Source organism: Orycteropus afer, unplaced genomic scaffold, assembly GCF_000298275.1.
Source record: "Orycteropus afer afer isolate SDZICR_OR568_19922 unplaced genomic scaffold, OryAfe1.0 scaffold00137, whole genome shotgun sequence".
Lineage (NCBI taxonomy): Eukaryota > Metazoa > Chordata > Mammalia > Tubulidentata > Orycteropodidae > Orycteropus > Orycteropus afer.
Window position 1 is genome coordinate 5,296,264 of NW_006921724.1, and position 24,444 is coordinate 5,320,707.

Consider the following 24,444-nt stretch of genomic DNA (forward strand, 5'->3'; position numbering starts at 1 on the left):
ACGAGAGCCGCGGTGAGCGGACCCGGGCGCCTTACGCCCTCTGGTCCTGCCCGCAGCCCTGTGAGGTGGAGGTGGCCAGAAGGATAGAAAAAAAAACAGTGCTTCATTTCATAAAAACCTTTACTCTGGCAATAGAAATTCACATTTCAAAAGCTCACGATTGTCAAGCGAATCTAAAAGACATTTTTAAAACCGCAGAATACAAAAATAATTGCTTCTATTTTAGAACCTGGCCACTTCCAACTAATACATTAAAAAAAAAAAAAAAAAAAGCCTTTCATAAATAAGCAAAGTATGTGACTGTTTTTGTGTTGGTTTTCTTCTTCGAAATATGTTGGAAGACAAAATTCACAACTCACTAATCCAGTCAGAGGACAACTGTACCGTTATTTAACTGAACATGAAAATTTCCCAAATTGCAATGAAAAATGTTTTCTCAGATATAGTTGTGCTGAGAATAGACAGCTTTTGCTTGCATTTTGGGACTGTCAATAAATAGCCACATGCCAAAGAGGCAAGGGAGCCTTTTTTTTCCAAAGTAGATTAGGAAGTCTACCTAAAATTTAGAGAAATAATGATAGCCAAAATAATATACATAAAATCAGCATTTAGCCATTTTACTTACGTACTGCAAAATAAAGTTGGGAGGGGAATAGTTTGAAGCAAAATGTAAACATTTAAGTATAAGCAAATTAATAAAACCAAATTAGTATCCATTAAGACCTTAAGAAACTTTGGGTAGCTTAAGTCAATCATTCTATACAAGATTACCAATATGATATTTTAAAACTACATTAAAACTCCTGGATTAAATGATTTTATAGAATAAACTGCCAGATAAAAAGATGGTTTGGGCATCACATTATCTTAAAATTTTTGTTGAATAAACTAACTTGTGATTTTTACCAGCTAGAGCCTCAATTTGATTTCACAATTACATTGTAAAGAGATCTTTTTTGGAAAGCTGATTAAAATTATTGTAAATAGGGTAATATTAATACATTTGGCTGTGATTTAAATTTTTCATAAATTTCAGAGAACATTTTTACGAGAATATTATGTTTTAAACTGCTTATATCATGCATTAATAATAAAGGACACTTAAAAAGAAAAAAGCAAATATATGCTCAAATTAAATAGTAAACTAGAAGAGGGATTCAACTATGAAAGAAGGCTGATGAATACAACTTCAAGTACTGACAAAAATTAATCCCACAATGAATTATATCAAAGTTCAAATTTTTCATTACATTGAAATTGTCAAAAAATTTTGCATAAATAGTGTTAAATGAGACTTAAATATTTTCATTGTACAGTATTTGTTGAGGCTATAATATACCCTATAAGTCCTATAGGACTGGAAATAGGTTTAGTTAAATGTGTCATTAGAGCTCAAAAAATCAAACCCCATGCAACTAAAAATATATTAGCAGTTTATTAGGAATTCTCCCCTTTCTCACCCATACTATTAACAAGATACTGGTATCAGTATTTCAGATGAAACGGTACTGCAAACAGAGCAAAGAATACAGACTGTAGGTTAGAAATATTCTGGCTTATGCATTTAAAAAAAAAAGCCATTTTTGAAACAGACATGCAACCACAAATTTCTCAAGTAATCTAGATACTTGGTCCATCCGTATAACCAAAATAGATCCATTAGTATTTAATTAAAAAGGAACAGAAACTAATTTTCTATATTTACTTTTTCAGATTTACACATGCAAATCATATATTAATATTCACAGATATTTTTAAATGGGAAAACTTGCTCCTAACATTTTTCCAGTAACATATTACTATATTGATTTGACAGTACATTCATTTCATCTGATCTTAATTTCAACGAATACCTATTGACAATAAATTAAACCCAATTGCAAAGAAATTCTGTATTATAATGACCAAATTTTCTAATCCTAGTGAAGGCCACAATAAAATAGCCCAGACATGCTGTCATTAATTTGTGTTCTGATGAGATTGTGATAAATTTGCTCAGTAAAGTTCTAACTTTTAAGGTGCTACAGTTTATCCTTCCAGAAAGAAACATGGGAGGATTTCACTGTATCATCTAAAAAATGACTGACCTTAATGTATACTTTTTTCTGATTAAAATTAAAATCTGCCTCTTATGAGGTACATTTTGGCATCTCTCTAAATGCTACGTGCAAGTACAAATAAGGAAAAGAAGTTGTTTTAGTCACATTCATAACTTTCATAGAAAAATATATATTCCCTGAAGTAGTCATATGAAGTGATCATCATTCAGTATGAATTTCAGTATTACGAGTGAGACATTAAAAGATTTTTCTCTAATTGCCCGTTTCTGATACACAGAACTCAATTATCAACATCCCCAATGCTGAATCCCTCACTTATAGTTTAAGTTGTTTTTGATTTTGGGAGAAGGGAATTATAGGGACTGAATCTCAGGTATTTCATTCAAATGTCAAACAGACTCAGTGGCATTTGCTGCTGAAATATGCTTAATTTCTCATTTCAGTAATTACACCATAATCATGGTGGTATGAGTTTTCTTTCATATTCTAATGTAGAACTCTTTAAAATTAGCATGAGTTGACATTTTGAAATTTTTTCAGTCCTTAAAGTTTTTCCTATATACCCTGTACACATCCCATTATTTTCTTTCTCTAAGAAACCAAGAAGTTTCTTCAAGGCCCTATCTTTCTGGAAAGGAATGGGAATCTTACAACAGGCCATTTGGGGTTTCTCTCTGCCTCTCCAACTACAGGCTCCTGTTTCCTCATCAGAATTCTCTGAAGTGTATATCTGTTTCAAGGACTGTCTAGTAGGAAGCCCTCCTCCCACTCTGACCCACTGGATTATGGCTTTTAGAAAATTTCTCAAAAGATGCCAAGGGATTTATTTAGGAACTAGGAGTAATGCAACTGCCAGTTTACTTGTGGCCTGAATGTTTTCAGATTCCACTTACACATTTTCAGTCACTATTGTGCTTTTCCTTTCCAGGATCTGAACCACCTAAAAAAAAAGCATATTGCTATTAATGTCTTCTAGCTTTTTCACTTTCAGAATTTATGCTTGTATCATCCTCTTTATAAACATTCAGTAATTTTCTCTTAGCCGCAGCAGAAGCATTTCGATGGGGCAGTTTTCTGCTACTCTTCCTAATCCAGACATTTTCTGGTCCTGAAATCGTTTCTTTAACATTACTCATTATCTTTATTTTATTTGCAGCAACAGTAGCACATCTGCGGGGAACTTTCTCAGGTACCATATTTGCTTTCAGAGTTTCACTAGGCACTTGCACTGCATCCTCCTGATTATGCATACATGTTCTCATTTTTGTATTGGGTTCTCTGTCTCTAGGAACAGATTCTGAAAAATGAGTGAAAGTTCATGTAAATGCAAAAACCTTGTAACATAAGATTTTACAACTACTCACATTCCTAAGCAATAAATTTAAAAACTATGTGCATTCCTAAAAAAAGAAAAACATAATGATAATCATCAATGATACATGCTTTTGACATTGATAAAACTGATTTCTTTACCTAGCAAAGAAGTTTTGGGTGGAAGTGGTTTAAGCTCCCTCCCAGCTAACATACTTTTTACTCTATAAAGATCACCTAGTAGTTGACTTGAAAAAATGGGTCAAAGTAGCTGAAGCATCATAAAGAAGCCAATCTAAAAGCACTTTTAAAGTGCTGAATTTTTAAAAGTGGTAAAGCTATACACAGACTTTAAATTTTTGGTAGCATTTCTAATCTTCTAATGTTAAACTACTTTAAAATATTAAATGAGAGTACTGAAATAATTTTACTAAAACCTAAAGAAGAAAAGGCCATCGTGACTATCTTTGATAACATAGCACCAGCTGTCTTCAAGTAGATCCTTAAGGTTTAAATTCCAAGACATTTTCTTTATGTAAAAATAAAAGTTAAATTGGTGACTAGTAGAACAAAACAAATTGTACATTGGATTTATATAACTGAAATGTGGTTTTAACCTTGGATTCATTTTTTCAAAATATTTTTATATAACTGAAACCATTAATTCTGGTTTCACTGTTACTCAAATATTTTGAGGTAGCTTTGTGGTTAGCTTCCAGCCAGGCTCACAGCTCCTGACCTTACCCAGCTGAGAACTAAAAACTGAAGAGATTAGCCAGATTGCGGGGGGGGGGGGGGGGAAGTAGATTGCCCAACCTTCCTTCCAAGGAGTGGGGGGGGGGGGGGGGACCCCAACCCACTGCCATTGAGTCAATTCCAAATTGAAGGGCTTGGCCAAACTACAACAAAAAAAACCCTACTGCCATCTAGTTGATTCCAACTCATAGCAGCAACCCTAGGACTGAGGACTTGCCCCATAGGTTTTCAGGGCTATGACTCACTAGGAGCTCTGGTAGCATAGGGCCTAAAGCATTTGGCTGCTAACCAGAAGGCTGAGGGTTCAAACCAACCAGCCATTCCTAGGAAAGCTGGGCAATATACTTCCATAGTGATACCCTTGAAACCCAAGGACGGGTCACTGTGAGTCAGGTTTTTGTGGAAACTAGCTGCAGCCCAGTGCTTTAACTATAGTAGGAGCTCTGGTAGCATAGTGCCTAAGGCACTTGACTGCTAACCAGACGGCTGGTGGTTCAAGCCCACCAGCCACTCCTCGGAAGGAAGGTTGGGCAATCCTACTTCCGTAGTGATACTGCCTCGGAAACCCAAGGAGGGGTCGCTATGAGTCGGGTTTGACTCGACGGCACATAACAACAACAACATCACCTATTATGTGCCCTCGAGTCGCACCCGACTCATAGTGACCCCTCCTTGGGTTTCCAGGCAGTATCACTACGAAAGTAGATTGCCCCATCTTCGGCAGCCCATTGCTTTAACTATAGTGCCACCAGCAGGGCAAAAAAACCCTGGAGAAAGTAGGCCTGCTTGACAGACTTAGGCAGTTCCAGTAAAGTCTGACTTGAGAAAACACTTGGTGTGTTGTGGAGAAGAGTCACATTTACCAAACAAACTTACGTGGGCTCAAACCATTTTTTCCCACTAGCGTCTCAATATCAGATTTTCAATTTTCAAAATTCAGTCTAATGTGTACTCTTCTAGGGCAGAGATGGCATTCTTTGGTAAAAATTCATCTGAAGTTCGTTTACCCTTGATTTAGGCCTTATTGGCAAGCTAGTCTTGCACCCAGGAAGAGTCAAACTATTTAAGCTTTCTCATAGGTACACAAAAATCTTGATAGGAGTGCAGATAGGCCCCAGTGTTGAGTTCCCAGTCATTTGAGCAGTACAGATTCTACATCATTGCAATAACTACACTCGACACCTCTAATACTCCTGATACTCTTCTTCTTAATGAATAGTAGAAAATAAGGACTTTTGTTAGGTTCTGTCAAGTAATATTGTGTCCTTCTGTCACTAAGCTGGTAAAAGCACAGGTGAAAACGTACTCTGTGAATTGACATGTTCATTAACAGTTAATACAGGAAGTGTTACTTGGAAAGTCGTCTACATTCTAAATAAGTTTTTGATGAAGTCTGTGAAACTTATTTCCGCTTTCTCAGGATCCCCAAGTGGTCTTTCCAAAATGGAAGAACTACTTTACTAAAATCAACCCTCCTCAACCCCTTTTGCTAATTGTTCTTGTTAAGTGCTGTCGAGTTGGACCCGACTCATAGCGACCCCTCCTTAGGTTTCCGAGGAAGTATCACTACAGAAGTAGATTGCCCCATCTTCCTTCCGAGGAGTGGCTGGTGGGTTTGAACCGCCAGCCTTCTGGTTAGCAGTCAAGTGCCTTAGGCACTATGCTACCAGAGCTCCTTTTGTTAATTAACTTAATGTTATTCACATGCTTTTCCAGTGTTCTAAGGATCAAATGTTCTGTTCAGTGTAAATTACCTGGCATTGTAAACTTTGCACTTCAACAGGGTAAGCTCTCTCCATGGAGCTTACCCTCTTCACCTCCTTTAGTTGGCGCTCTGTAGACTCAGAAGCACAAAAAATCTGGGGGAAGGCAGGAAGGAAGTGGTTTAGAGTGCAGTGTTTTTACCACTTCAAAGGATTTTCTCTTGGGAATTACAGTAAAATCTGCAAAAGCCAGAATTTGTATAAGGCAAAAACCTGTCAGAAAAGGAAAATTCAAGTATTTTCCCATTAAGTGGTAGAAAAGTGTTAAGACTGCACCCTGTTTGAAGGCAGAAAACTTGCCAGACTTGGGAAAACAAGGCAGTCCCAGGTTTCATTTTATTTTGAACTCCACAAAATCTGAAATCAGTGTTAAATAGGTTAATGTTAGAAAAGTGCTAAAATGTTACAAAATGTGAATGAAAAACATCACTTTTAAATGAATGTGAGTGTATAAAAAGGTAAAATTTCTACTATATGGTAGGATGCGACTATACTAGTATCACTAAAGTAACTGCATCCATTTGCACGTTGAAAAATGTGAATAGGACAACTGGTCAATTGCCAACAACATAACCAGTTGGGTAGTATAGTTGAAATCCTATTTTACAACAAAATGTCTGTGTAACAAACCTATTGAAGTTGCAAATAAAGACTAACAATCTTTTGATGTGATTAGCATCTATGTTGTATGCTTTGTCAGTTCTGACTTACAGACCCCAGTGACAAGAGTAGAACTGCCCCCATAGAGATTCCCCAGGCTATAATCTTTACAGGAACAAATCACCATGTTCCTTTCCTTCCGTGCCTCCCACCTCGACAGCTTCTGGCTCAAACTGCTGATCTTTCTGTTAGCAGCCAAGTGCTTAACTAGTGTGTCACTAGGGCTCCTTTGGAAGAACCTATACTGACAATTTCGAAACCTAGTAAATACTGACGCTAAGACATTTTATTAAGTGCTTATTTATAACCCAGAATAAGGGAAAAGAGTTAAGATTCTGCAGAATAAACTAAAATCAGGTTTTGAAAAATAATTTAAGAAAATTTGAACTTCAATTATGTCCAGAGGAAAATGAGTATAAATTATGGTGTATATAGTAGCAACTCCATTAAGTCTGAGACCCTAAGTGGTAATTACAGAAGAGTAAAGACAAAAACAATCTGAACAGGAGTGACTATATTTAAAAAAAAAAAAAAAAAAAAAGCATACATGTAAGTTAGTGATAATTTTATTACTGATAACTTGGTTGGTAAATTATAAAGTGCTTTATTCTCCTTGAGAACACTACAAACAGTTTTTAGAAATATATACAGGATAATTCAGGGCTAGAGAGAAGTCCAATTTATGTTAGGATACAAGCTTAAGAACTTTGGGGGACGCTAATCTAACATTACATTTGTGGTAGTGTCATTTAGTACTAACAAGCCAGTACAATCCCCTAAATCTTGTGCTATTATGATTTTGGGTCAGTCACACATGTTGGAACAATCACTAAGTGTCTGAGGCACTGCTGATTTCCTGCAAAAAAACTCTATACTTGGGTATGGAAAAACATCAGTAGTGTAAAAATTTACATTTGTAGCAGTACTCCTTAAGAGTTTACCAGGATGATCACTTTAAAGCGTAACTCACAGATCAGTGTGTGTCCTAAGATGGTTTGGATTGAATAAAAATTTGGAAAGAGAAATGACAGTTCTGATTTTAAAATACATATCTCTAGTTTATATTTTTTAAGGATTATTTATATTCCAAATACGACACGATACAGATTTTCTAAATCCAAGGTAAACTTCACATCATTGCTGTAGAATTATAAAAAAAATCTTAAATGTCATCCATGTTTTTAAAATTAGGGTATTTTAAATTTGAGGATGGGAAGAGAGGTCAAGAATAAGCAACTCAAAATGAAAACAATATACTAACCTACTGCATGTATTTTTTTTATTTCATGTACTTTTTAAGTATTAACATTATTATTTGTTGCTGTGTAGGTAATCAAATCAAATCCACATAATGGGTAAACCTTTAGAATTACAACCTTCCACAAGATGTCCTCCCTCTCTCCCTCTCCCTCCCTCACTTTCTCTCTCTCCCCCTTCCTCTCTCTCTCTCTTCTGCCCTTTATTGATAAGCAATGAAATGAACAAAAATCAGAAATCAGATTGCAGTTTGTCAAAGATCTTCACCTTCTGGAAGCAGAAGTTTCTGAAAAGATTCAATGGACTGCATAAATCTCTTTAGGGAATGGCTGCAGAATAAACACCTCTGGTTTTTTAAACACTTTCTTCTTCCCTCCTAGGGGAAACTAGTAACAAGAATGTTTTAACTTCTACAGTGTGGCAGTGTCGGGTCAAGAGATTGTCAGGAATGACTCTGTAATCTAGAATTATTCCTTAGTCATTTTTTGGCTTGTGTAGATGAACTTTTCTTCAGTATATTCAGGAATGGGTATGTAGACCTTGAATTTTGTTTTAGCTGTAGCTCATCACAATACAATTTGTTCTGATCCCCAGAAAAGTTAATTGGTAACTTAATTGTTCTTATGATTTTCAAGATTTGCAATCACTATCACAATTTTTCTTTTACAAAAAAATTGATAAAGGCTCTGAATTATGAATGTAAGGATCCTGTATTTATCCACCTAGTTGCTTTTTTTAAAAAAGGTAACTAAATGTAGGCAGAAAAGATTATCAGAAGTATATCTACTTTTTTATTTTGCTAATGAACAGCAACAGGTTTCAGAAAATCCAATGACAATCCCCTTTTCAAGCACTTCTCGTGACATTGCATTCCTATCTACAACATGTAGCCTGGAGCTGTGCCTGAAGAAATAACCAATGTGTAAAGGGAAAGGAGTTGCTCAGGACAAGCAGCAGAGATTAACTGCAAGGAAAACTGACTGATTACTATACATCTTAAAGAATTAACCAGCTAGAACATAGCTGGCATAGAGTAATTAAAAATCTTTTGCCTGTTGGATTTAGGATGACAACGCAAAATTTATTATACTCTACTACTTTAAATATCAATTAAATAAAAACTGATTCCTAGATGATAATGCTAAGATTCAGATGTGGTCATGAATTTAGACTTAAAATTTGAAATCTTTTGTGGGAGTGGGAAAATTAAGATTCACTTTTCCTGTGATGGTATTGTTAGAATTTTACAGGTGAATGAACGGAATGTGTAGTTACGGTTATAGAAAACTACAATAAATTAAAAACTAAAAATGCCCTTAACTTGTAACTGTAAGAAGAAGGTAGTAATTTCTCAATTATTTACCTTGAGGAACCAAGGGTAAGCAGAGCTGCTTCGGTCAATACAGTTTCTTAACTGGTCATCTGATTTCAGTTGAGCCAGTTAAAATGGTGCTTTTTGGTAGATCAATTCCCATTTAAACTTACCATAAAATTGACTAAAAAAGTAATGTGTGACCAGAAAATATGCTGTAACACTGGTAAACTCAGTGACTCAGTCTTGCTCTTCTTGACAAACAGACATGTAATCTACACTTCCATGGAACCACAAGTATAACCTGCAGAGCTGTAGGGCCCAAATGTTGTACCCCATCCCCCAACACCACCACCCTCCATCAAATCCAGGAAAGCAACACTCGAGGAGATACGGAGTCTTGAGTTTACTCTATCAAATGAACATATTAGGAGCCAATCTACCAGAGTAAAACAATGAAAGAGGCTGGGGAAAATCCTGATGTTGAGAAATGCCATGTATCCTTAGGTAGGAAACATTTGTAATTTTAGAAAATTGCTTTAAATTCTTCTCTTAAAATATTAGAGAACACAACACACCCCTCAGCATCACATTCTTTACTATTCAGTCCTTTCCATAGATTCTCAATTTGAGCTACAAGTATGATCAACATTTACTAATCGAGTTGGACTGGAAATCTTTTTCACAGTGCTCCATTTAACTCCTTAGTTTTGATGGTTCAAATTTAATCTGGTTCTTACGTTCCAAAATACTAGGACATAAGCAAAGATTCTCCAGTCTTAAACTCTTATGTCACAAATTTCTTAGAGTTTTTGCTTTATTTTTTCCTGATATCCACAGCAGAAGTTGGAAGGATTTATCTTAAATAATTAACAGATGCAAAGTTCTTCTACAATAAAGATAATTCATTGTGTTCCGTCATACTAGAAAAACAACTATAAATTGCATTCAGTGTTAAGAAAAATTAAGCATTTTGTGACAGCTACAAGATACTCAATAAAGTAAATATACTGACTTAAAGAAAAGGGAGTTGAAATTTTGGCTACAAAAGGGCAAGGCAAAAAGACCTCTAGCCATTTAAAAGTTGAACAAAAAATAAGTACAACCGAGTAGAAATTAAAACCAAAAATATTGTATTCACTTTTAACAATGTTCTTTCTTGCATTCTACTGAAATACAAACCTCTTTTTCTGTTGGCACATATTCAGTTTGTACTGACAGATTAAAATTCCTTCAATTTAATTTTTAATATGTACAGTGAAGTTAATAAATCATGTGTTCTGATTATTTTAAGTAAAAAAAAAATCCAAAGAGGACAGAGGATGATGTAGTATGGACCCAATGTTATTTTGAGTAAGCATTTTTACTTAGCAGATCAACCACTGCTGAAGTGCAAAATGTTAGTGATGTATCTTAGTAACTAGATGGTATTTTTATTGATTTGTTTTATATCGTCTTTTTCCATTTGCATTTCTAGGTTCAGAAGTGTCCTTTCTGAAAACATAAGTTTTTTCCCATTTTCTTATTACAAAACTAGTAATTTTAGCTAAAACTCTACCATTTCAAAGAAACCTTTGTGTTGTTAACATAGAAGTTGTCAGTAACTGATTTAGCATAATCATGCTTTCCAAGAATTACTAGCTTAAGAAATGATCAGATCAGGGATTTCCCCCTAAAATAAAAACAATGATGACCCTAGAAATTATCTGAAAATGAACCAACTTTTTCCCTTTATTCAGAAGTTACCACACATTGTCAACATACTTTATTTTAAATAAGTAGGATATGAGGAGTGGGGGGAGCCTTTTAAACCTTGCCTATCTTTTCAACGTTTAAAATCTTTAGTTCTTAATATGGCTGGCAAAAAATGTCCTCTTAAAGGAAGCAAAAATGAAATCTGAATACCTCAAAACTTTTTTTCTTTAAACCACAAAACAGTGAAATCATAGGACAAATATAACCACAGTAGTCTTTTTCTCTCATACAACTTTTAAGTTACTTCAAGTGCAATGGAAAACTATAGCACTTTTTTCTGGATCAGTTCAAATTTAATTTGCCACTCTTTGTCTTTTTTCTCAAGAAAAATACAAACTGATCCCAAACATATTAAAGTACATCTGTGCATTAAATCCCTGTGCGTTTTGCAATAAAAGGAAGAAAAGAATCAAACATGTTCTAGTGCTGAATGTAAACATTTTTAACTGTTAATTTTTCATTAATTTCCCTTAAAGGTACTTAGGAGTGTGTGTGTGTCACATATTCAAAGTTAACCTTAGGAATAGCACCATGACAAAACAAAACAAAACAAAACAAAAACCCTAAGAATGATTATCTCCATAATCCCTCAGTTTTACTTAAGAATTTGAGAACTTTGCATTGACAGCCATGCTTCTAAAGTTACCAGGTCTGATTCCTGCCTTTACTTACTATCCAAAATACTGCTTTGAAACACTAGGGTCTAATCACTTTGGACAAACTGAGAAATTAGGACCAGGCTGACCAGCTAATCAGTAACCAGTTAATTCAGTCCAAATAACAGTTCTATTGATGAAGCCTAAGCTGTCATTGTATCTTTTTACTAAGAAGTTACGTATTTATGAATGTATTCCATATTTATTTATGGAGTTTTTGGTACCTTCTTGTAGAAGATGGTAAACATGGAGTTATAACCCTGAGAATAGATATAAAACAGAGACATTTAAGAAGAGTTTAAATAAATTAATGCAAGTAACATCTATTACCAGTTCTAAAAATTAAGGAAGAAAGGGAATCCCATTAACTTTTTTCAGGTCAATTATCATGAGTCAATGTGTTTACACGTAACACAAGCTTAAAGAGGAGGAGCATCAGAGTCATGAAGTGGTGGCAGTGGTCTACACAATTAAATGAGAGGTAGATATCCCACCTATCTTGGTCGTACTGTCAGAAAGTGTCCTTCCTCTTACATCAGAAAACAAAATACTTCCTACCAGGTCAAATGGAATCAGTAACTAAAACGTAACAACACTTAAGAATGTTCTCTAATACTGATACAAGAGTCTAATGCTTTTTCATCTGCCACCTCAAGAATACACAGAGGAAAATAAAGGTGAATTTTGTCTGAAACCAAACACAATCAAGGCCAAAAAAATAACTTAAAGGTGGTAGTGCTGTAACATACCCACCTCAGCTACTAAATATGTAAACCACTTGAACCAAGTTCATCTTCAGGCACAAATGAGTTTGACATGGCCACCTCTGCTGTCTGGAGTAGCATTAGCTATCAGTAAAAATACTTGGCTCAAAAATAAGTATACTATGGTTTTGATGATATATAGAGGTTTCACTTTTTAAATGGATTCCAAAATTATTTTCCCACTAGATTTGATAGTTTCATAGGTTTATACTAGAAATCATGAATAAAGATACACTTAGTTGCCCCCAGCAAAGTATGTTTGGGAATCACTTGGCAGCAATAAACTAAAACAGAAATGGAGAATGGCATTCAACTATTTTCCTATGTTAATGAGATTTGCAATTGCACTCTTAACAAAAGTCAACTCTACAATTTCAAGATAGTGGAGGAAATCTACATATAACTTAAATACTCTTCTAGCCCTGTACACTCTCATTAAAAAAAAAAAAAAAAAACCTTATCCTAAGTCTAAGGCACACAAACTCTATTTCACAGAATAAGACTATGGAAAGCAAAATTTTGGTTAAATCCTTTAGATAGAAACCAGGATTATCTTGGATGGAGATAAATTAGGTAACATTATGTTAGTGCACAATTTTAAAGAAAATGAAAATGCTACAACTATGCTCTGGCCTTAAAGGTTTAAAATACATGCTCAAGCATTTTTTAAAAATAATAATTTACCAGCACTTTAGAAATTCAAGTTTATAAAATAAAAGTGATCACGTTTTCCTTAAGAAAGGAAAAGAAAGACAGGTGGAAAGATTCAACAGCACTTGGGAAGAAAACTGAAAACTTTAAATGAAAATGACCAAATCTGGTGGCCAGAGACATTTTAACCAAGGGGGGGGGGGCGCAGAGGGAGGTGGGGGGAGTGGTAGGTACCTTGCCTACGTATCATGGTTATGCTTCCCATGATTGTATGTCAGTATGTATATAACATTTATGAAACATCTGTAAACATAGGTCATATGAAATTGTTAACACTAATACAAGACGGGATTAGAAACTACCACCTCTTGACAAATTCAAAAATAGTAACTGCATGACACCTGCTATCATGAAAGTAATGCTCACTGGTTTTGATAACCAGGATATGTCTAGTGTTTTAATAGATTTCAATCTCTTGCTATACGTAGTCAAATACTGTCAAAAGTACATCTGCCCCCAAAATGAAGCATATTTTGGCACCTGTGCTGAATGCTGCTACAAAAGCAAGCAAGTGCAAATAAAAATAACAGTCATGATTTAGTCACATTCATAACTTTTCATAGAAAAATATAAATATATTCCCTGAATTGTAGGATGAAAAAATAATTTCAATAGCCAGCTTTCACCATAAATCCCAGTCCATTTTCTCTTTAAATGAACTGGTTTTCCCTCAAGGTCATAAGGTGCAATCATCTAACACATTTTCTAAGCTTCTATCATCATCCCCATCATGGTATCTCACAGTCCTTCTACCCTGATTTCTTGTTTTTATTTTTGAACGTCGAAGAACTCTTTTAGATTTTGCATAGTCCAAATCCTCCCAGTCATTGTCATCCATATTTAACCTAGGTCGTTTGCTTTGTCTTTGTTGTCTCATAGTTTTAGATAGGGTACCTGTAAAAGTTTTACCTTTTCTAACTACTTTTGCTTTTCCTTTTGTTTTCCTCTTTTTGGTTTTTGTATTATCACTATAGTCAATATCTGATTCAGTGACAGATCCCGTATCTGAATCAGGTTTGGGATTTATGTCAGGTTCAAACTTCAAATTCCCTATTGTTTCAGAAATTTCCACATTTTCCAATTCAGGATGCCGTCTCTTCCTTTTAATTTCCATCTCTCCTGCTTGCTGTGAATCATGAATCATTTTTGTCTTACTGAAAGGAGCTTTCCCATAGGTCCTGAGTCTTCTGCCATTCCACCTGCGTAGGCCATAGTTCAGTTCTTCTTCAAAGTTATTCTCTAAAGGAGATTTCTGTGCCAAAGTTGACTCAGAAGAAAATTTTCTACCAATCTTACTCCCTTGAATATGGCTTTTTAAATATTCTTCCGAAGGCTTAATCAAGGAATTTTTTGTTTTAGAATGTATAGTATTTCTTTTGTGACTTCTGATACGCCTGTTGTTATGTTCTGAATTTAAATTATTTTCAGAGTCTGAGTCTCCGTTAAAAGACTGACTAATACTTTTTGTACTACCTTCTGAGTCAGCTTCTCGTGGCTTAGCCTTACGGGCATACTGTTCATTTGGCACATCATTATTTATATCTCCATCAGAATCACTCAACTTCTTCTTAGCTATAGTACAGGCCGAATGGAGGGGCTTTTTCCTTCCATTTCTGTTTCTAGTGCACATATTTTCCAAACTGACATCTTCTATATCACTCATTAGCTTGATCTTATTGGCAGCTGAAGTTGCACATCTTCGAGGAATCCTTAGGAGACCCGTTTTGACTTTTAATGATTTCTTAACCACTTTTGAATTGCTGTCTGAGTCACTGGAATAGACCCTTTTCCTGGAAACTTTCTGGCTGTGTCCATTGTCTTGTGATGTAGAATCTAAAAATTAAGAGTATTCTTTTAATAAAAGGAGTAACAAACCTAAAGAAATGAAATTATATTGAATTATAGCGACTAGAACCACCTGCAAGGTCTGACAGGTTCAATATGTTAAACAACTTAAGTTCAGAATTCTGATTAGCTTGCAGGGGGATGGCAGTCAATGGGTAGAACCATATCTCTTAATACTTTACAGAAGTAAGTTTTTCAGCCTCAGCACCATTCACAACTTCAACATATTCCCATCAGGGACATCCTATGCCCTCTAACTGCATATGCAAGCACTTGACACTAAAATACTATTTCATTAACCTGAATACCACTTATCACTGTACTGATAATGTGCACTGATCACTTATTCTCAGCCTCCCTGAACCTTTCCTAATTCCACAAATTCCAATCATACCAACTGTTTTTGATCTTAGCTTTATCTGCTCTTTCATTCCCCATTTATCAGGAGTAGGATTCTAATTCAACAAGTTATTTCACCTCCCTGTGCTTCAGAGGGAAAAATGGGAAACAATAATAAAGTACTTCATGAAAGTTATGAAGACTAAACTGGTTAATCATACTAAGCATTTAAAAAAGGTATGAGATTCATAATAACAGCTTAATTCTGTTCTATTACTTGCAATTACTACTGTTGTTGTTGTTTTATGCCGTCCAGTTGGCCCCGACTCATAGCGACCCCTCCTTGGGTTTCCAAGGCAGTATCACTACGGAAGTAGGATTGCCCAACCTTCCTTCCGAGGAGTGGCTGGTGGGTTTGAACCGCCAGCCTTCTGGTTAGCAGTCAAGTGCCTTAGCACTATGCTACCAGAGCTCCTGCAATTACTACTACTCCTTACCAAATTCCTTTCAACTAACCTACCCTTTCCTCTTTGCAAGCTATCACAATCATGGTTTACAGACTTGACTCTTTTCTCAAACTCACAGTTCTACTCATCATCAATAAAAGAAATGAAATCTTTAATGAAAATAGTTGTTAAGGCCAAGACTGGCTGTTAGTTAAATAAAACTAAGTTTACTCAAAAAAAGGAGCTCTTGATGGCATAAAAGCATTCAGCTACCAACCAAAAGGTCAATGGTTCAAACTTACCAGCCACTCCATGGGAGAAAGATGAGTCAAGCCTGCTTCTGTACATATTTACACCCTTGGAAACCCTCTGGGGCAGTCTACTCTCTCCTATTGCGTCACTATGAGTCAAAATCAACTTGATGGGAATGGGTTTGTTTTTGTTTTGTTTTTTTATACTCAACAAATGCTTATGCATGCATGTAACATAAGAGATGCACAGAAAGGGTAATAGGCAGCGCACAGGGTGGGAGAGAACTGCTAGCAAAGGAGGTGAGAGAACACCAACATACATTACAGGAAATAGAGACAATCAGTAAACTAAAGTTAATTATATTTAATTACCTTTCACAAAATTGTTTGACTTTTTTGTCTTATCATTATCTGAATCCAAATCTGTTTCAGATACATGATCTGAGGAACACTGGGACTCAGCAACAGGCTCACACTTCAAATTCCCTGAAATTAGATTATTTTTCACCTTGTGATATCTTCCATCTTCTCTATCGTCTTCTTCAGATTCAGAATCACTCAATATCTTTGCTTTTTTAAAAAAAGCATTCTTGCGACCCGCATTGTATTTCCTACCCTCACATTTCCCTGGTTCAGAACATGCTTCCTCCTCTTCCTTGAAGAGGTCAGTTGTCTTCAGTTTCTGCCTAGAAGCTGAAAGGCAGGCAGTTCTTTTATGTCCATTATCTGAATTATGGCTCTTAGAGTCTTCATCAGAAGATTCAGAAGACTCTATTTTAAGAGATTTTGTTTTAGAAATTGTTGGCATATGGGACTTATAACCATTAGCATGCCAATTTTTCCGGGCAACTCTCAAATCACTTTCTGACTCTGAATCTCCATTTTCAGATTCATGGACAGTTTTCCGAGCAACATGAGTAGACGTTGGTGAGGGCTGATGTTGACCTTTTAGCTCTTCTTCAATATCTGACTTTAAGCTCTGGTCATCTTCAGAATTATGTAATAACTTTTTTTTAGCTGCAGCAGAAGCATTTCGGTGAGGCAGCTTGCGGCCAGAGCAGACACTTTCAGAGCTAGAATTCTCTTCTACATCACTCATTAGTTTTATCTTATTGGCAGCCACAGCAGCACACTTTCGTAGGACTTTACGGTTATTTCCAGCTCTGGCTTTTAGAATTTCACCAGTCTGGAATGAGTTATTATCAGAGTCACTTAAATAAATTCTCTTTCGAGTGGCTTTTCTGCCACATCCATTTTCTAGAGAGACAGGACCTAAAAGTAAAGAAACAAAAGGATTAGGAAAGTCTTCCTCATTTCAACAATTTTAAATCCTTTATTATTTTAGAATCTTTGTTCCTTAGTTTTTAATGCCAAAATCAATTTCCATTCTAACCCTTAAAAGGCTAAGGGTTAATGTACCACACATACATTAAATCCATTTAATATTTAACTTCTAGATTGTCTTGATATACATTCCTCTAGTGAAACACCAATGACTCTCTTACCAGTTTTCCTTTGAGCAGCTCTAGTTCTGGTCACCCTGAGGCTGCTGCCCCTGGACAGTCCACCACCACTACATAATAAGAATTCACGAGGTCTTGGACTGTCTTTACTTTCCTCTGAACTATCAGAAGCTGAAGATGATGAAGAGGTAGCTGAAGAATCTTCCATTTCACTTTCTAAGGAAAATAAAGCATTAATACTTAATTATATATATATATTCTCCTATCTTAAACACATAAACAGTTATTCCCCTAACAATATACTAAAAACAGTCTTAAAATACATAGACTGTATTTTTTAAAACTGTTCCAAAGAACTGCTGGTAAAATTTTGGTTTTATAAGGTAAATAATCAGCATTCCAAATCAAGTTTGTACTCTTATTTTTCCAAATAACATATTAATCTGGACTAAATTCAGAAAATACAGTTTATTATATATTTTAAAAACAAACTTCCATTTAAAATTTTAAAAAGAATTAATTAGACCTACTATCCATCAGCCACTCTTTGGAAGGTAGACTGGGCAATCTAGTTCTGTAGAGATACCACCTTACAAAACCCAAGGAGGGGTTGCTATGAGTCAGAATCGACTCAATGGCAGTGAGTTTAGTTTTTGGTTTACTATCCACTTCCTTATGTCAAATAGGCATTTTCAATAGAACAGGCACAACCTAAGGTACAACTATCAGTCTCTCCTCATATGAAACAAAGAAGAGTGAAAAAAATCAAAGACACAAGGAAATAACTGGTCTAAAGACTTATGGACCACTTGAACCCTAGCTTCCATAACCCTGAGGCCAGAAGAACTAGATGGTGCCCAGCTACCACTGCTGACTGCTCTGAAAGGGATCACGAAAGGAGGTCCTATATCCTCGGAAGGAAGGTTGGGCAATCCTACTTCTGTAGTGATACTGCCTCGGAAACCCAAGGAGGGGTCGCTATGAGTCGGGGCCGACTTGACGGCACATAACAACAACAACAACAACAACATAGAGTGGGAGGAAAATGTAGAACAAAACTCAAAATCATAAAGACTTACTGGTCTGAGAGAGACTAATGGAACCCCCAAGACTATGGCCCTTAGATATCCTTTGGGCCTAGAACTGAACTCAATCCTGTGGTTCAACTTTCAGCCAAACAACAGACCAATAAAGTGAACAATAACACCTGGGAGGTAGTACTCCATACAGCAATCAACCATCTGAGATTGAAAGGGTAGTATTTGCCCAGGAATAAAGCTCAGAGTCAGAAAGGGAAAGGAGAGGAGGAGGAATGCAAATGACAAATAGTAAAGGGAGGACATGGAAAGAGTGCTGTTACGTTGTGGGAACTGCAATCCATGTCACAAAACAAAATGTATATGAACTGCTGACTGGAAAAATCAATTTGCTCTATAGGCTATCACCCAAATCACAATAAAACATTAAAAGAAAAATTATTTAGAGTATAGCATTTCAGTAGAAACATTTTTAGGTCTTTCTCTAACAGCCCATTCTAACATCATATTAAAGAAAAAAAAAACCTCACTGCCATTGAGTGGATTCCAACTCAGAGCAACCCCCCACTGGGTTTCCAAGGTGATAGACCTATACGGAAATAGATTGCCCAGTCTTACTTCTACAGAGTGGCTGGCAGGTTTGAACCACCAACCTTCTGGTTAGCAGTCAAATATGCCTTAGGCACTACGCCACCAGAGCTCCTTAACAGCATGCATAAATATATATATATATATATATATTGTTGTTGTTATGTGCTGTCGAGTCAGACCCGACTCATAGCAACCCCTCCCCTTGGGTTTCCAAGGCAGTATCACTACAGAAATAGATTGCCCCATCTTCCTTCCGAGGAGCAATTGGTGGGCTGGAACCGCCAGTCTTCTGATTAGCAGTCAAGTGCCTTAAGGCACTACACTACCAGAACTCCCATATATATCTATATCTGTATCTATCTATCTATATCTATATATATCAGTTATATATGCTATTCAGCTCAAGAAATATTATATGCTCCACAAAAATAATTAGAAAAATAAGGAAGTAATTCAGTACTATTCCCTAGTATCCCACTTCATGAGTCCATATGACAGTGTGAGCATGAGATGATAAACCCACACTTCCTGTTTCTTCATCCAGACTCAGTTTGTACATGCCTTTCAAAGGACGAAAATTTCATCAAAATGAGTGGAAATACAAAGTTAAGACAAAATTTTCCTCCATAAGGGGAATCCACGTAAGAGATCCTGGATAGAGTGGGAGAACAATGTGGAATGAAACGCAAAATCATTAGGAAAAAAAAAAGAAGGACTAGGTTTGCTGGTCTGATAGAGCCTGGTGGAATCCCTGAGACTATGGCCCCTAGCTGCCCTTCAGGTCTGAAATTGAACCCACTCCAGTGGCTTCCAGCCAAACAAAAGATAGGCGTATGAGCTGAACATTTACATTAGGTAGATACACTCCTTGGAGAGATCAATCATGGGAGAATAGAAGGGCTGTTGCAGTGTAGTAAATTAGCTGGTATGGCTTTTCTAGCCACAAGTCCTTGTAAACTCCGTGGTGGAATCTGCTGTGAACAACTGAGGAGTTCCTGATTATGTTAGAGTTACCCACCTGGGGTATTTCTGTTGAGAGTGGCAAAAAGCAGTGTTCTGGGAAGTCCACTCTCTCAGGTGCTTAGAATTCTGGTATTATGATTGGTTAGTTTGCCTACTCTGCCAGGCTCAAAAGGAGGCCTCCTGGAGGCAGAAAGTGTGTCTCTGACTGCTGGCTAAGAAAAATGATGTACTGCTGAGACAAACACTGCTAAGAGACAAGCATTGCTAGGGGAGAGACACCGAGAGACATGCATTGCTGGGAGAGAGACATGGAGAGACACGCATTGCTGGGAGAAAGACTAAAAGAGACTGTTGGCTGAGACGCAGTGGGCTGAGAGAGAATGAGCGTTGTTCCTGAACTTGAATTGTAGCCTGGTCCTTCCCTAATAAGCCCCATAATCTGGGAGCTCTGTGTGGCCATTGCAGTGAATGATCGAACCTAGCAGAGAAGTAGTGGGTGTTGTGGGAGGAACATTTGGTCAAAGGGCTGGAGGGAGGCAGCATGTCTGGCCTCACAGAAATAGGCCTTGGGCTAATAGTGGTGAGTCTGTCTTCCTCTTGTGTGGTTAGAGGAGGTCGGAAGATGCAGCCTCCTTGCTGCTTTGGTAGTTGTGTAAGTACAAGGAGACAGCTCAAGGGGCAGGAGTGTATAGGAGGAAAGGACACAGGGAAGAGGTAGCTATAGGGAAGAAGTGAGAGGGGAGCTGTTGCACTGTGGGAAATTGCAGTCAATGTCATGAGACAAAGTGTATGCAAGCTGCTGTATGGAAAGTGAATTTGCTCTGTAAACTTTCACCCAAATCACAAAAATTTAAAAAAAAAAAAAAGACAAAATTTTCCTCCATAAAACCCAACTCTGTGTTAAAGTGGATGTGTGAAAAGGGTATCAAACACCAAACTAATTCTTCCTTTCAAACTGCTCTCCTGTTTGCCTGTTTCCACCATTCCTAATCTATTCCACCACTAGCCCTCTGACTCTCTATTTCCAGACTTTTCCCCTTCCCTGCATTACCATCAAACTGATTTACCTTACTGAAACAATTCATCACATGACCCCCCTACTCAACAGTAATCTAAACTCTTTTGCAAATCTTCCTAGTCTAAAATGTAGCTACATTCTATCTGTTTAATCCTATTACTTATATTGTTTCCCAAAATGCACTATGTATTCTGGGCAGTCTTTACATATGCACAAAATACAACTTTCTTTCCTTCGATGCTCTTTCTCATATTGCTACCCTGCTTATAAAGTATCCCCTTATTTCTGTTTAAATTCTGTCCATACTTTAATTTCCATTTTCAATTACTGTAGGTTATGTACACTGCATATATTATCCAGATATTGGCAGTTATAGTTTATGCTATAAATGCATTCCTTAAGACATTGTATAATTCAGACTTTGCACTGATAAGTGTGGTTATTAGAACTTTTCCACATCATTTTTTATCATACTTAACTTTCATTCCAAAATTTATTTAGGGGTTTATTTTTCAATACTACCAATATCACTTAATGAAATACTAGATAATATAAGACATGAGAAAAGCATTAAATTATAACAGTAAACATATACAATCATCACAAGTCACCAAAATCACTAAGAGCACTGTCAAAGCACACAAACACAACAGTCTCATTCAGACAGTGCTAACCAAAGTAGCTTTGTAACAACTACCCTGGCCAAATGGCAATAGCATAAGCAGTTTAAAATTTCCTAGGCCAACAGTTTTGAACTCATATGAATAACGATCCTTTTATTGATTTAAAGACATAAAAAATGTCAAATTTTGCACACAAAGCATGATGAATATTTATATCACATTATTTAAAATTTGGGTGATTTCAATTTACATAAAATGTGGTCCCTCAACTGCCAAAATCAAGGTATTCATCAAACATATTCTAATTGTCCCCCGTTTATTATTTTGTTTCTCTCTCTTCCTTGAGTGTCAAGGCCAGGTGTCTTTTTTATTTTCTTTCCTCTAAACACACAGTAACTAGTAACACTCTACTTCTTACCAGATAATGTAGAACCAGTGGTTTGTGTTACAGGTTTGTTTCTTCTCATTCTTTCCAATGATCCTGCTGAATCTGAAGAATCACCAGAAGTAATACCTGAAGAGATACTAGCACTTGTCCTATGGCTTGCAGAATAAGCTGCCCTACTTGAGGTAGACTGGGTAGGAGGAGAACCTACCAACTCAGGAATTACTTTTCTCTGAGATTTCACTCGGTTCTGCTTGCCATTTCTGGTCAAAGAAAGGAACAAAGGAAATAAGATAATAAACATAAAGGTAGTCAGTTCAGAGAATGATTAAATCAAAATATTATTTCTTAACGTGAGAATAATTTCATAATCAAGCCATTAAATAGTCATTAATACGTTATTTCGGTATGAGTTATTAATCTTTCATCAATTACTGTGTATTATTCTAAATTTGAAATTGTTTTAATTCAAATTTGGAATAATGATCAAATTAACAGTGTTACAGAAAATTATATAGAATACCCTAGGTTCTTTGTTTAAATGTTAAAAACAGATATTTATGTAATACAGGCATTCATTTACATTATACATCCAAGCCACAGAGGGGCACAACTTTTCCTCTAGTCTCTTATTTATATTTCTGAAAACAGTATTAAGGAAAGAAAGACCTGGTGAACAATTTCTAATAATTAGCCAATGAAAACTTTATGGGTCACAACAGAATACTGTCCAGCTTACTTGCTTTGGACATGTCATCAGGAGAGATCAAGCACTAGTGGAGGACATCATATGTGGTCAAGTACTGTATTTTTGTGCAAATAATGCATGTAAATACATTTTTGCTAACTGATCCCTCCCCCTGTAAAATATATTCATAAACATACCATAGCATGCTTAGGAAAGTATCTCATGAAGGGAGAATGCAGCTGGCCTTCCCCTCCTCCCCTCACAGAAACATGTAATTCACACATTATTTGCATAAAAATAAAAGTCCAGCAAAGGCAAGGGAAACCACCAGTGAGATGGATTTTGCACAATAGCCACACAGTGGATTTGGACATGCTGGTGATCATAAAAATGACAAAACTGAGCAGTGTTTCTTTCTGTTGTACATAATGTCACTATGAGTCAAAGTTAACTCGATGGCACTATTTATATATTTCAATCTAGAAGGTATAAAATTAAGAGAAGAAACCAACAAAACCTGAGCAGAGTGGAAAGATAAAGAAGAGATCAGGATAAAACAGTTTTTAAAAGATCAGACTGTTTATGCCTAAGTCCCAGGGCATCATGGTTGGCCTTCTGTGCTATGGCTAAGGGAGAAGGAGAACAACATTTAAGGCGAGGCAGTCTTTGGTTACAAGTTACAAATCTGGGAAATATTAATATGGAAACAATGCTATTTTTCTTTAAAACAAATAGAGAACTTGTTAAGGAGTATCTAGACATCCAGGTTCAGAGACAACATTAATTCTTTAAAGCAGTTACCCTTTATATTATGGTAAAAAAAAAAAAAAATTCCTGTTTCTTATGTAGAAGTCTTAACTGCCATAAATATCAGCAACAGGTTGAAATATCAACAGGTTGAAAAAGGAAAAAGTACATGCTTGTACTTATCATAAACTTGATTTTGAACAGTAGATAAAGTGGTAATACTTTTAGAATGAAAACTTTCCCTTTTTATGCTATGTCTTTCTGAACTGTTAGACCTCTCTTCCTCTTGGTTCCAAAAGATAAAGTGGGATTTTTTTTTTTTTTTTTTTTGGTAAATAAAAAAAGACAAAACGTATACCAGAACAGACTAACCTAAATTGAGAATTTATTTTATAAAATAACCACCCTGTCTGTCCTCTTCAAAAATGTCAGTCAAGATAAAAAAAAAAAAAAAAAATTATTAAGAACTATCCCAGATTAAGAGACACTAAAGAAACACAGCAACTAAATGCAATTCACAATCCTGGACTGGATCTCGATTAGGGGAAAAAAAATTGCTTAAGAACATTATTGCATCAATTGTAGAAATATAAATAATGTGTGGTAAGAACATTAATGTCCTTGTTCTCAGAAAACCCACGTTAACTATTTAGGAGGTAAAGGTGCATGATGTTGGTATCAAATGATTCAAAAGAAAAATATCACATTCAGTAATAAAACAAATGTGGCAGACTGTGGACAACTGCTGAATCTAGATGAAGCGTATACACAGGTGTTCTATACATGACCCTTTTCATTTAATTCTGGAATTATTTCAAAACAAAAAGCTTTTTAAAAAAAAAGCATTTCTGGGGGAAAACACTTAAATAATAATGTGCAGTATTATGTATTTCAATTGTTGTTGTTGTTGTTCTTGTTAAGTGCCGTCGAGTCGTTTCCGACTCATTGCGACCCCATGCACAGCAGAACGAAACACTGCCCGATCCCGCGCCAGCCCCACAATCCCTGCTATACTTGAGCCCATCGTCGCAGCCACCGTATCA

At 36.1% G+C, this 24,444-nt stretch overlaps 1 protein-coding gene across 1 annotated transcript in view; it reads right to left on the reverse strand.

Moving 5' to 3' along the window:
* Positions 1–3,022: 3,022 nt before the first annotated feature.
* Positions 3,023–24,444, reverse strand: part of BRWD1 (bromodomain and WD repeat domain containing 1) — a 197,153-nt gene continuing 175,731 nt past the window's right edge. The window contains exons 38-42 of the mRNA XM_007945551.2: positions 22,000–22,229; positions 17,392–17,565; positions 16,259–17,158; positions 13,915–14,838; positions 3,023–3,357 (exon numbers count right to left, since the gene is read on the reverse strand). Coding sequence (XP_007943742.2) covers positions 3,023–3,357; positions 13,915–14,838; positions 16,259–17,158; positions 17,392–17,565; positions 22,000–22,229 — 2,563 coding nt within the window. The remainder of the gene's footprint in view (positions 3,358–13,914; positions 14,839–16,258; positions 17,159–17,391; positions 17,566–21,999; positions 22,230–24,444) is intronic.